We start from the raw sequence: 13035 nt of genomic DNA, 5'->3' as shown, positions 1-13035 counted from the left end.
TAAAAATAGTAAAATTCATTAGGTATATTATCGACATCAATTTAAATTTACATTTTAATAAAAATTATTTCAAGCAGAAGTTTACACCATCCCCCACCCTACAATAATATTTGCAGTATATAGGTATATCCACCCCCCTGCACACCCATCTATCAAGTCAAGCACTGTGACTATATTATGTCTTCGACAGACCGGACCATGATATGGACATGGTATAATTTGGTATTCCCGTAACTTTTTGACGGCCAGATCCTTCGATCTGCGCGAGAAGTCACAAGTCGACAAAATAGGATATGTGGGCATGTGTATCAATTCGACTTAGACCAAACTTGGGATGTAAAAATCACAGAATTTTGTTTATATCCCGTACGGATTGGAAACGCAGTGTAGGCCGATAAAATGGTGTGAGGGGGGGAGGAAGGTGCCGATGGTCGGGCTGCCCGGGTAGTCTGCAGTGTACGTGCGCCCGTCCGGGGAATGTTGGTGAGGAAGAATGCGCGCGCCACCTAACAGGTGTTTTTTGAACGAACACGGACGGAAGCGTCGAAGGCTGCTGACACACTGTAGCGTATTTACACGTTTGGACACAACACGTTTCCAGCCGAGCCTATATAGCGTGTTGCGAGTTTGCGAGTGCAAGTCAGTGGCCTGGTCATAATATTAAGTTTTTCTTTTCCGGTCTATCGTCCATTCTGTAATCCTAATTCAGGGTCGCGGTCGGTACTCTGGACATTTCATTCGCGTGTATACGGTGTTCGGTCTCCATAGTCCTTATCATACCGTTCGTTATCTATTCACGTGCTGCGACGTCGCTTGTTGCTTCTTGCAAAGACGTACCATTGTTTAATTTGTTCGGTGGTGGTGTCGTGTTTGCGTGGTTGCATACTTGCGCTATAATATCATACATTATACCTACCAACTACCCGGTTGGCGAGTACCTAAGTATTATTATTGATGTCTTCATCCTACTAATATTGTAGGTATAATGCATAATATTGTTGTTATAGTATTTAAGGATTACGACTGTTCGTCACTATAATACGGATCGCATTTGTCTGCAAAACAATTAACCCGGTGCAACGGAAAGTTTCAATCAAAACTGTTTAAACAGCGTCAAAGTATTGTTACCTGTTGGTCGTTACGTAACTACCGGAAGATGGACGATATCAATGAGATTTCGAAGTCCAGACAGACTGATATGCCGGTGGTGATGACTGTCCCTAGAATGAAAAAGCTCATTAAGATCTCAAGTTATATGCCGTGTCGGGTACGATAGTTATTATTATGTGTATTTTTATTATTTGCCGTTGGCTTATTAATAATCTTGAGTGTTGAGTCTGTGTGCCTGTAAGTAGGCCTAATGTTTATGAATTTATATCACATTGACTATACCTATTATAAATTCTTAACACTGTCGGCGTACCTATTGATTTTATGCAAACGCATTTCCAGCAATTATATTAAACATAAATATGAATACCTACATAATTTCTATATTTATCTGTCTACCTATTAACAATTAACAGTTAGTCCTTTGCATACAAAATAGCCAATTTTTTATATAATAACAATAGGTACCTAGTAGACATAATTGTAGTAAAAATGTTAAATAAAATACAAAATAATAAAGTAATTTAAACAAAAATAAAAATTATTATACAAGAAATGTGGGATCGTCATCGTTGATATAAATTGGCTCACCTTGACTCGTAATTTATGTAATTCCTTTTAAATTTGGGAATTTGAAAGGATATAAGTGTAAAATATTGTAGAAGTTAAGAAATATTGTAAAACTTATAGGATTATAAAGTGGAGAGTCTAAAAAACAGGCCACTTAGACAAGTTTTGACTAACACTTGTCTATGGTCAACTAAAGAGTCTAGGACAGGAATATTTTTGACTGGAGTGTAATCATAAGGGGGGTATTGAATGCCCAAAATAAAACTTGCTACCTTAAGAATAGGCATTTGACTTTTTCAAGCTGATTAGAACCATTTACCTACAGTATTTCTCAGGTCCTAAATTAGTGAGCCGTACTCTAAAATGGGTCTCACTAGGGCACAGTACATAATTTTTACGGTGTTATTTATGGTCAATCTCATAAAAAACTCAATTAATGTTCAACATCTTACAGCATATCATATTGATATGATAGCTGAGATTCATTGAATTGTTAAATTCAGAACCGGAGATCTATGACATAACTATCTACTCGCAGAAGTATGGTGCCAATCAGATTATAGGAATTAATATTAACTGATTATATTCACTAAACATACATGTTTAGCACAACATAACATTTTATTTTAAACAGTTCATTATTTTCTTCATACACTAAAAGTGTCTGTTTATGTTAAATGCTTAAATTAATTACTAGATATTGATGAGTAATAGAGCTACTTGTAATATTTTAAAATTTGTTATTAGATTTTAAGTTGTGTTTGCAAAAGATGGATTTGTAATGAGAAGCTTAATGCACAATCAATGATTTCTATTTGTGACCGATCTTTTTGTAACCATAAACTATGTAAGTATATCTAATGATATTATAATATTATATAATCATAGTCAGATAAATTGTGTTTGTTTTTTATTATTACTCTGTTGTATATGTTAGGTATGGACAAATTAAGTGAAACATGATGAATTAATTTTTAAACGGAAAAAAAAAAAATAATTAACTATACAAGTTACATGAAATACTTAAAATGGTTTTAATTTATTTTAGTGTCATGTTCAGATACTTATTAGCTACTTAAAGACAAATTAACAAGAAAATCTATCTAAAAAAAATATCAATTCATTATTCTGGTCATACGACTTATAAAAAACAATTATTAATCATTTTTTTTAATGAAACTATTTATGATTTAATATCCACAAGACACGTAGACACTACACAGATTACATATTTAAAAAATATAACAATAGAGCCCATTACAAAATGATATTTTCAAAACTATTAAAAATAGTTTATTTGTTTTTTGTTTAAAATGAACGCTTACTACCATTTTGATAATTGAGAATGAATAATAATAATAATAATAATAATAGTAATTGAAAATTATGATAATGCATAATTTCCTTTTATGCTCGGAACCTTTATTAATATTTATATTTATATATAAAAACCATTTTAAATTATGTTTTTTATAATTAATGTTTTATTAGATGATCATGTGTCACATTTGGTAAATGCTCCAGAAAATGCATTAGACTATTTGACGATAAAAATAATTGAGTTTGAAAATACAAATGATAAAATAGAATATCTGTTAAAGTTGCCTTCTGATTATGAAAGAAATGCCGAGTTGAAATATTCTAATAATGTTAAAGGTCTCCTAAAACATGTAAGTAAATTGTTTAGTTCAACATTTGAAGAGCTTAGTAGTTTAATATGTCATTATAAATTAAAGTAATAGATCGGGGTACTTTATGTACAACAATTTATAGATGATAAATAAATAAAAGTGACCATTTATTATTATAAATTGTTAAATTAATATTATCAGGTGTCATATTTGTATATCAGAATAAATATAATATACAACAATTTTACCTTTATCACATTGGAGGTACATATAAATAAAATATCTTAATCAAACATTAAATACTTTAACTTAATTTTTTCCAATTAGTCTATGCCACATACTTTTAGCACATAATAAAGGATATTAATGCTTTAAGTATATATATTTAAAATATGTATATTTTATAAATAGTTTTTTATTTGACTCAACTTATTTTAAACCAACATATTTGAACATACATATTTCTTAATAATTTAGAACTAAATTACAATTCATCTCAATGGAAAAAAATACTTGATATATTTTGATTACATTTCCATTGGAAACATGGTTAGGTTAAACCTAACTTAACTCTCACCTTGTTATTATTTTTAGAACCATCGGTTTACAATTTTAATATTCAATTCCTCTGGGACTATTAATACCTTTAATTGCCATGTTTCCAATTATAATAGAGTAAATAATATTAGTAAATAAAATAATTTCTTTATAATACTTATCAACCTGTGAACTCATTAGTATACCATGAGGTGTGAATTTATGCATTACTTCATACACATGCATATTGTGTAGTGAATAGTAATGAGCAAATTATGTCAGACCACTTAAATTAATGAAAATAATACTTTATGTGTATTTTACGTATAAAATTCTTATGATATGAGTTTTAATTATTTTAATCATTTAAATAATTCATATAATTCTTACACTGAAAAAATGATAGATATATTTTTTGTGAGATGTTAAAAAATGAATAATTTTTTCTTGGATTCCCTGTACTATTTTTTGTTTAGTAGTCTATAACAACGAAAAAACAACATGATACAAACAATGTTGCATAGTGATACAAACGACAGGTTAAATTTGCTTCTTTGTGATAAAATAATATTATTAATAGAGTTAGGATGTTGATGACCTAAAAAACACACAAAAATGCCCTAAAAAAAATGCAAAAAAGCCCTAAAAAAAGCGCAAAAATGCCCTAAAAACTTCAAAAATGACCTTACAAATTATCTAAAATACTAATTAAGTAAGTGAAAAAAACTTATTTATAAATAATAATTTTTATTAGAGATATGGGTATAATAATGGGTGTAATAGTAGAAGCATTTAAATAATTAATAAATAAATTTCAATATTAAAAATAAATTAAAAAGTAAAATATAAATAAAAAAAAAATATATTAAAAATATTTTTATTATTAGTGTTAAGATGTTGATGTTATAATAATATTCATATTGCATTGTTGCACTGTACAATTAATATTTGTCAATTTAATTGTCAATTTAATCTTGTTTATCGGATTTATTCCATACAGTTTATAAATGTAATACTCGTTAAGCGTGTATGATCGGCGTATGTCTGAAAGAGCACTCGTTTCATTAATATATAAGACTCAAAGAGTAAATCTTATCGGAACGCGATAAATGTAATCATAACAAAAATCCCACAATAATAATATTAAAATTATTTTTTACTAAGAGTCCAAATCCAAAGTTAGATTTTAAATAAATTAAATTTGTTTCCAAACTTGGGTGTAACATTTGCCCTAAAATCTATAATTTGTGAAAAATGCCCCACATTGTATAAAAAGTACAAAAAATGCCCTTAAAGATGAAAAAATGACTTAAAAATGTTAAAAAATGACGTTAAAAAACAAAAAAAAATGCATTTATAGCTAAAAATGCAAAAAATGCAAAATAAAATTAGAATATTCTGCATCAAGGGAGCATGAAACAAATTTTTAGCTAGGATAGCATTGTACAGAATAAAAGGAAAAAAAATGCAAAAGTCATCAACATCCTAACTCTAATTATTAACAATTAAAACTAACAACAGTCATAAATAATTAATAAAAAAATTTGTCTTGAATTAAAAAAATTAATCTTATTATTTGATTGTTCTGTAGTAATAGTTCTGTAGTAATAGTTCCCAATGATTGTACTTTATTCAACATCTATGCATCATTGTACATAAAGTACCTAATAATTAGATACTTTAATTTACAATGACATATTAAACTACTAAGCTCTTCAAATGTTGTACCTTGACTTTAAGTTCTACCATTTAAGTTTTGTTTATTTATCATTATGTAACTTGTAATTTATTGTCTTTATTCATGGTTTAGGAAATAAAATATTTTATAAATATTGATTCCTCGATTGAAGATTTAATCGAAAAACCGCCATTTGAGTCTCCAGCTATAGCAGATATTTTTATGCACTTTTGTTTGTATGAGTATTCATATAATACCGATGTAAGTATTAAAGAAATTATACAAAATAAAATAATAGTTTATTATTGGCCACAATTATTGACAATTCAAAAAAAATGTTCACAACTAGCATCTAAAATACTAGCGTTGATCCTTGATTATAAATATTCAGTTAAATTATTAAACAAAATATATTAAGATTATTTTGAATTATTTTGTGATCTTATATCGACTAGACAGCTATCAACAATAGGGAATGAGAACAGATAATATTATAACAGATATTGAATATTTTATTTCAAAATTACAACTGTTAATGTTTAATTCAATTAGTAAATAGGTACTACAAAGTAAAATTATTTAAAAAAAACTTGAACTCTCAACCCTGAGATTAGGAGTCTCGTGGTTTACCGACTGAGCTAGCTGATCAGCGAAACTCTCATTTCTTATATACTTTTGCTTAACTAAGTATATGATATTGCTTCTTAATCTATTGTTTATAGTCTACTACAACTTACTGATTAAGGACTTAACTATACATTTTTTTGTATACTAGATAAATATTTTTTTTAACCTAGTTTTTAATTCTTATGCATTGCAACATGTAGCAACATACTTGTACTCTAATTTAGTAATCCATGGTTCTTTTGTGTGACAGGCCGACACTGTATACAATATAATATATATGTGTATTAATTACTTTTATTATATAATATGCTAATCCAATTGAAGAATACACTGTCAACATCAGTATAAATATATTTTTATTTACATAATTTGGATATTTTTAATTAATATAATATTAGAAAAACTGCTCTTTTATGTATAATATTACATTACCTATATGAAAATACGATGAATTAAATTTAGCAACATAGTTAAATTAAAAAAATAGTTAATTGTATTATATTTAAATTTGAAACATATTTTCTTATAATATTAAATTTATTAAATTACCTATAGTAAAAATAAATAATTATATGTTTTAGGAATTACAAATGGCATTTTATATCACCAGACAAATTTTAGATCATTTTAATCATTGGACATGGATTACTCCTGAGAAGCTTCCATTTCTCAATAAATTAAAATTCAATAACAGTTATAAATTTTATTACCAGAAGTATTTAATACATTCATTATTTTCTACACACAACATTGTACTTATATAAATTATAAATTAATGAATTAATTGATATTTTTTAGGTACAAAGAGCATTGCCTTCCTTCCTTTTCCAATCATTCTAAATTAAAACCAAGTTATTCAAGCAGTACAATATTTGGCAAGGATATTTTAAAATATACCCTAAAAGTATTTAGACCATCTGTCACAAATTGGTGTATTGAGAAATCACGAGACGATTGTTCTTTCCTAAAAAAATGTTTATTCTTGAAAATTTTTCCAAAGTTAGTATACTTAAAAATCAATTTTATTTCCATAGTAATAGTTTAAACACTCTATAGTAATACTTAATTTATTTTTGATTTAGTTTTTTGGATTCATTAGAACACGAAGTGTATGAAATGGATTCGCCTATATGGGATTCAAAATTTTTAAATGCTCCAGCTACAAAAAAAATCTTAGGTATGTTATTTATTTTAGTTATATATATTAATTACATAACATGTTAAATTGAATCAACTTTATATCTTAGATAGGTTAAACATAAATTTACATGAATTGATCCAAAATCAATTTAATACACCTATAATGAATTCCAATATACCAGGAAGAATACACAACAATCGTTTGAATGAGTAAGTATTCCTAATTTTTATTACTAAATATATTTTTGTATTGCTATCATAGTAATTAATAAATTATTAATAATATATAAGTAATTTGGTAGGTTGACTTAATTGTAGACAAACGGTGCCGTAGACACGGTTTGTGTGTGTGTGTGTGTGTGTGTGTGTGTGGAGGGGGGGTGATGATGAACCAATGCCGGAATTTGTTGTCTCCATCTTACAATATCACATTTAGCTTTGTTAGTTTATAAATTAGAGTGAATCGACCTATTACAAAACATGATGGTAAGAACATTATTTGTGTTTGTATGTGGTTTTTTTTTAAGATGATTCAGATTCAAAGTGAGTTATGAGAAGGAAACGGATTTAAATACTCTAAAAAACAAGAAAAATGCCTTAAAAACATATGATTTAATGCACTCATACAGAATTTTTTTTGAAAATGGACCAAAAGATGCTCTTAAATTATTTGAACATTGAAAAAATTTGTCTTGTTATTAATAATTCTTTTGTAAATTCTAATTATTATTAACTATTCGTATCATCTTCTTATTTGTTTTTTCCCATCTTATTTTAAGCCTGAAAATTATTTCCAAAAACTTAATTATACAAACCGTATTATTGTGGCGACTGTGTCATATTTATCTGCTTGGTAAAAACATAGTAAATATTAAAAAGGTGGGTAAGTGGATGTCGCTCTGCTGCACAGTAGGCTACAAATGTATAATGGATAGTATTAAATTTGAATTCAATGATATAATATCACTATATAAGAAAAACGATTCTGAGCGGAGACGGTATATCAGTCTAGGTATAAGACATATTATATACTTATCTATGGTATTAAAAAAAATATTGACCTATAATAGGTATCTATAATAAATTCCAAATTAATCATATCACAATATCCATTAGGTACTTATAACGTGTTATACATCAACAACAAACCGTGGTACTATCATAGATATAATATAATAGTATACTTTAGAAGTTCAAGTACCCACGAATAATATTATACAATCACAACAAAATAACTAAAATAATATTTTCATCCAAATTTGAACTTAAAATGACTATAAAAATAAACTGTGCTTCTGTATTTGTTTGATTTTTTGGTAACAGAATTAACTACTTACTTGGAATCTTGTTTTAAATTTTCAAGCCTTAGATATAAAAGTTGAACATTTTATAAATTTTTAACTACAAAATAATTATTCAATTTTAAATTTGATAAATTTTGTCAAAATTTGATCTTTAAATGCTTATATAAAAAAAAATTGTGCCTATGTATTTTTAATATTTTTCAACTGATATTGTAACAACATATCAGGAGCCTTGTATTAATTTTTTACAATTTTGGCCCAACAGATAATACTTTATTGATATTTATAGAAAAAAAAACTAAAAAAATTAAAAACTGACAATGTCCGTAAACAGCTCTAAAGAGTCAAATTATTTTCAAAATTTTATCGTATATAGAAAATGCTAATATAAACATTCAGTGAAATTTTCAAGTATCTACAGTCATTCCTTTTTTTATTACAACAGAATAATAAAATCGTTACATGAGAAATCGAGTGAATATCAAATGTTGTAAAAATATAAATTTCAAACGCTCATAAACATTTAATTTGACTTGCTTGTAGACATTTTTTTTTTGAAAAAGGTAGACAAACTTATGAGGAATCTTGTATTACATTTTCAAATCTTAGATTTAAAAAGAAAATTTTTCATGAATTTCTAACTCAAAATAATTTGCAAATTTTTGTCATTTTTACGTATTTTGTCAATATATGAACTTTAGATGCTTATAAAAAAAAATTGTAACTGGATTTTTAATTTTTTTCATCTGCCTTCAAAACATATAATAGGAACCTTCTATTAAATTTTCAAGATTTTTTAACCAACAAATAAAATTTTATTGACATTTATAGAAACAAAAAACTAAAAAAAATGGAAACTGAAAATGTCCGAAAAGAGCTCAAAATAAGTCAAAATATTTGGGAAATGTTATAGTGTATAGAAATTGCTAATATAAACATTCAGTCAAAATTTTATGAATCTACGGTCATTCGTTTTAGAGTTGCACCAAAAACCATAATCGATTTTCTCGAAAACAGATTTTGCGTAAAAATTCTCGTTTTTCCTTAATTTTTATGTTATTTTTCCCGGCACTTGTGAAAACTATTGGGAATTTTAAGTTTTGACCTCCCCAACGTACCAAAAGTATTCACTTACCCATTGAACAAGTTACTGAAGTTGAAAATCGAAGCATTATTTAGACTACTTATCGTGTACACAGACACAAAAAAAAAAATTTAAAAAAAACACACATCACTGTAAAATCAATACATTCATCAGTCCACTCAGAATCTAAAATAGAGGTATGACAAGGCAAAATAAATAGTATTTAATTGCATTCTTTCAGAATGAATTTTAACTACATTTTTCTGAAATTTTATCCAAACTTATACAAAAATGACTTAAAAATATATAAATGCACTAAAAATGTCAAAAAATGCTCTAATAAGTAAAAAAATCTGAATTTAGTAAGTAATTAAGTAGTTAAGTAATTTATAATTTGTATAAAATATTATACCAAAAAATCATTTATTCTAAATCAAACTGTGGTTTGAGACTAAAACTTGTGTAAGTTATATATATATATATTTATTATATATTATATTTGAAAACATAATGTAAGCATTGTCTTTACGCTGATTATTTTATTATTTTTTTCGAACATTATTTTTAATTTATCTAGTTATAAATTATAAATTTAGATAAAAATTGATTTTGATAAATGATTTTAGAGTTGCATTAAAAATACCAGATGTTAAACATAATGAAATGTTTAAAAACTATGTTGCAATGGATACATTTTTTGATACGTTTGATGTTGGTGCCAACACATCTTTAAAGGTAAATATACTTAACAAAATCATTTTCAAGATAAAATTAAAATTAAAAATATGAGTACCGTTTTAGTAGTTGGAGATATTTTGGCTTATTAGTTGAACGAGAATAGTTTGGTATTGCATTTAATGAAGTCCTAGACTTCCATGAGTCATGACTTATGTGTATTGTACATTATAAATAATCTTGACGATGTATTTTGTGTTTATAATATTATGATATCACAGTTTTATGCCAACTTATGATGGGGGAGGTAAGTGAGGTGATATTATAAAAAAGGTACCAGTAACAAAAGTACACAGAAAAAAAAGTACCAAATAAATCAATATATAATATTATGTTATGTATATCTACATAAAATAATATGTATACCAATTATAAGCTACTATTACTATTATTCATTTATATAAAAAAAAAATAATAGTTAAAAATTATTTTAAACTACTAAACATTTATTTAAATGATGCTATAAAAATTAACTAAAAAAATATTATTTTAAACTAGGTACAACTAAAAAATTAAACAAAATTAATCAAATGATCTTTTCTAATGGTATGTTCGATATTTAACAAAAACTCGTGTAATGTAATTTTTTTTTGTTTTATCACTCACATAATGTTTCAATCAACATAGCACTTTTTCATAATTTTTTTTTTACTTGCTTGTTCTCCAGTCCCACTGATAGCTAACTGTGCCCTATCTGTTCCAACCTCTTGTCTCATCTGGCTTATATGTTTCCATATCGTTGGATGTTTTTGACCGACGCAATGTGAAAATCGACCTATAATAATTAAAGTTTAGTTAGATATAATTTTAAAATATGAACTATATGCGACACCTATGCTTTTATTATACAGGAATCACCGACGAGGCCTAAGTTATTTGTTTATATTTTCTATTATATTCGATGAAAAAAAAGCACATATTAAATAGTACATTCAAATTAAATAGTACGCATTTACCTTCAACTATTAATTCTTTGAGATTATTTTCAACACATGGATCATTTCCTCGTCTTTGATTTCTAATACATTTTTTCATTATATCTTCTTATACCATATTCATGAGTATGTACATCTGTTGGTAAATTGTATACAGCTTTGGAAAATATTTGGCTTGGTGTATTTTCGTATACTTTTGATCCTTCTTTTATTTCATAAACAATTTTTGTTGTTTTAGTTGAGAATAAATTAGATAAATGTACATATATGTTTGTAATTTTAGGATCATTGTACTCAAAAGTATTATTTAAAATAGCAGGACATTTAAGTGATCTATACTTTGAACATTTCTAATGAATATAAAATCCCATCCGTAATAATAGTCCCAACCAATAATGTTGACAATTGAACTTACTTGTTTTACTTTTTCTTTTTCTGGGGTACTTTTGTTCCTGGTACTTTTTGTCCACATACCGAGTGGGGAGCCTTGAGTAAGTGAACCCACGATAAATATATAACCCTCCAAGACAAAATCCTTAATACCTTACTGGGTGGTAAGGAGGAGGCTGTCAATAAGATTAAACATATTATTCTCAATAAATAGTTCTCATATTAATACTTTTATATTTAAATTATAATATATTAATAGAAAATTTTATTATTATTAATATTAATATATAATAGCCGGTCATTCATTCTATTGAATTTAGCTGGTATACATAATAAATATAATTGAAAAAAAAGTTTGCAATAAAAAAAAAAGTATAAATAGTTGATGGTAATTTAAAATCATGACGTAATTTATTTTTCATATTAGCTTAACATGACATTATTATGTTATTTTATTATTATAATAACTCTGATTTTGACTATTTAAAGCCATACAAGTGATTAAATTATCTGGTTCACAGCAATTCTAATAAAAGATGAATTGAATTTTACAATACTGAAGTAGGTATATGATTTGGTTTATGTTTTTGTTTTTTAATTCCAATAATCAGTTGATTCTGTAAACGAGACCCCAGAGATTACATTAAGTATAGTTACGGTATTAATATTTTTATCTAACTATATATTTAGTTCATTAGTTTAGTGACATGCTTACAGTGGCGCAACTATACCTAATGGTGCCCTAGTTACTAAAATTACTTGGTGCTCTACTACATATTATTTTCATTATACAATTATAATTTAATGTTATGGTGACCAAATAAACAAATTTAAAAAAGTACATTTTAAGACCTTAGCTCTTCTGTCAAAATTGAACAATGTGAATACTATTATACCCATTTTGCCCATGCCATAGCTCATAGGTCAACTTCATCTATACAAATTGTTCATTTTATTTATTTTTTTTTTTTTTATCATAAACTATAAAATCTAATTATTGGTATGTGTCTTTATGATAAAAATATTTTAAAATTTAAGTAATTTTAAGTACACTATATATATATTAAGTCAAACCATAAAATATAAATGGAGAGGTAATCAAAATTCAAATTATAAAAATCATAAACATATATTATTCCATAATATTTTCTTTAAAAAAATAAAATTTGATGTATTTAATACTAATATTAAGACACTAGGAGAATGCATCAAAAAAGAGTACTGTCATCCGAAAAAAAGTACGTATCTGGTGACCATAATTATAGTATAGATTTTATACCTATATATATTAAAA

At 26.2% G+C, this 13035-nt stretch overlaps 1 protein-coding gene across 1 annotated transcript in view; it reads left to right on the top strand.

The window, feature by feature from the left end:
* The first annotated feature begins 417 nt into the window (after nt 1-417).
* The window catches only part of LOC100575909 (histone acetyltransferase KAT2B-like), a 14366-nt gene continuing 1748 nt past the window's right edge, over nt 418-13035 (top strand). The window contains exons 1-10 of the mRNA XM_029490486.1: nt 418-942; nt 1008-1267; nt 2428-2527; nt 3172-3350; nt 5659-5787; nt 6735-6868; nt 6952-7152; nt 7236-7330; nt 7401-7503; nt 10308-10416. Of these exons, the coding sequence (XP_029346346.1) occupies nt 1157-1267; nt 2428-2527; nt 3172-3350; nt 5659-5787; nt 6735-6868; nt 6952-7152; nt 7236-7330; nt 7401-7503; nt 10308-10416 (1161 nt within the window). The 5' untranslated portion in view covers nt 418-942; nt 1008-1156. The remainder of the gene's footprint in view (nt 943-1007; nt 1268-2427; nt 2528-3171; nt 3351-5658; nt 5788-6734; nt 6869-6951; nt 7153-7235; nt 7331-7400; nt 7504-10307; nt 10417-13035) is intronic.

The sequence above is a fragment of the Acyrthosiphon pisum genome, chromosome A2 (genome assembly GCF_005508785.2).
Source record: "Acyrthosiphon pisum isolate AL4f chromosome A2, pea_aphid_22Mar2018_4r6ur, whole genome shotgun sequence".
Classification (NCBI taxonomy): Eukaryota; Metazoa; Arthropoda; class Insecta; order Hemiptera; family Aphididae; genus Acyrthosiphon; species Acyrthosiphon pisum.
The sequence above is the reverse complement of the archived record's forward strand: the minus strand, read 5'-3'. Positions and strand labels throughout refer to the sequence as shown.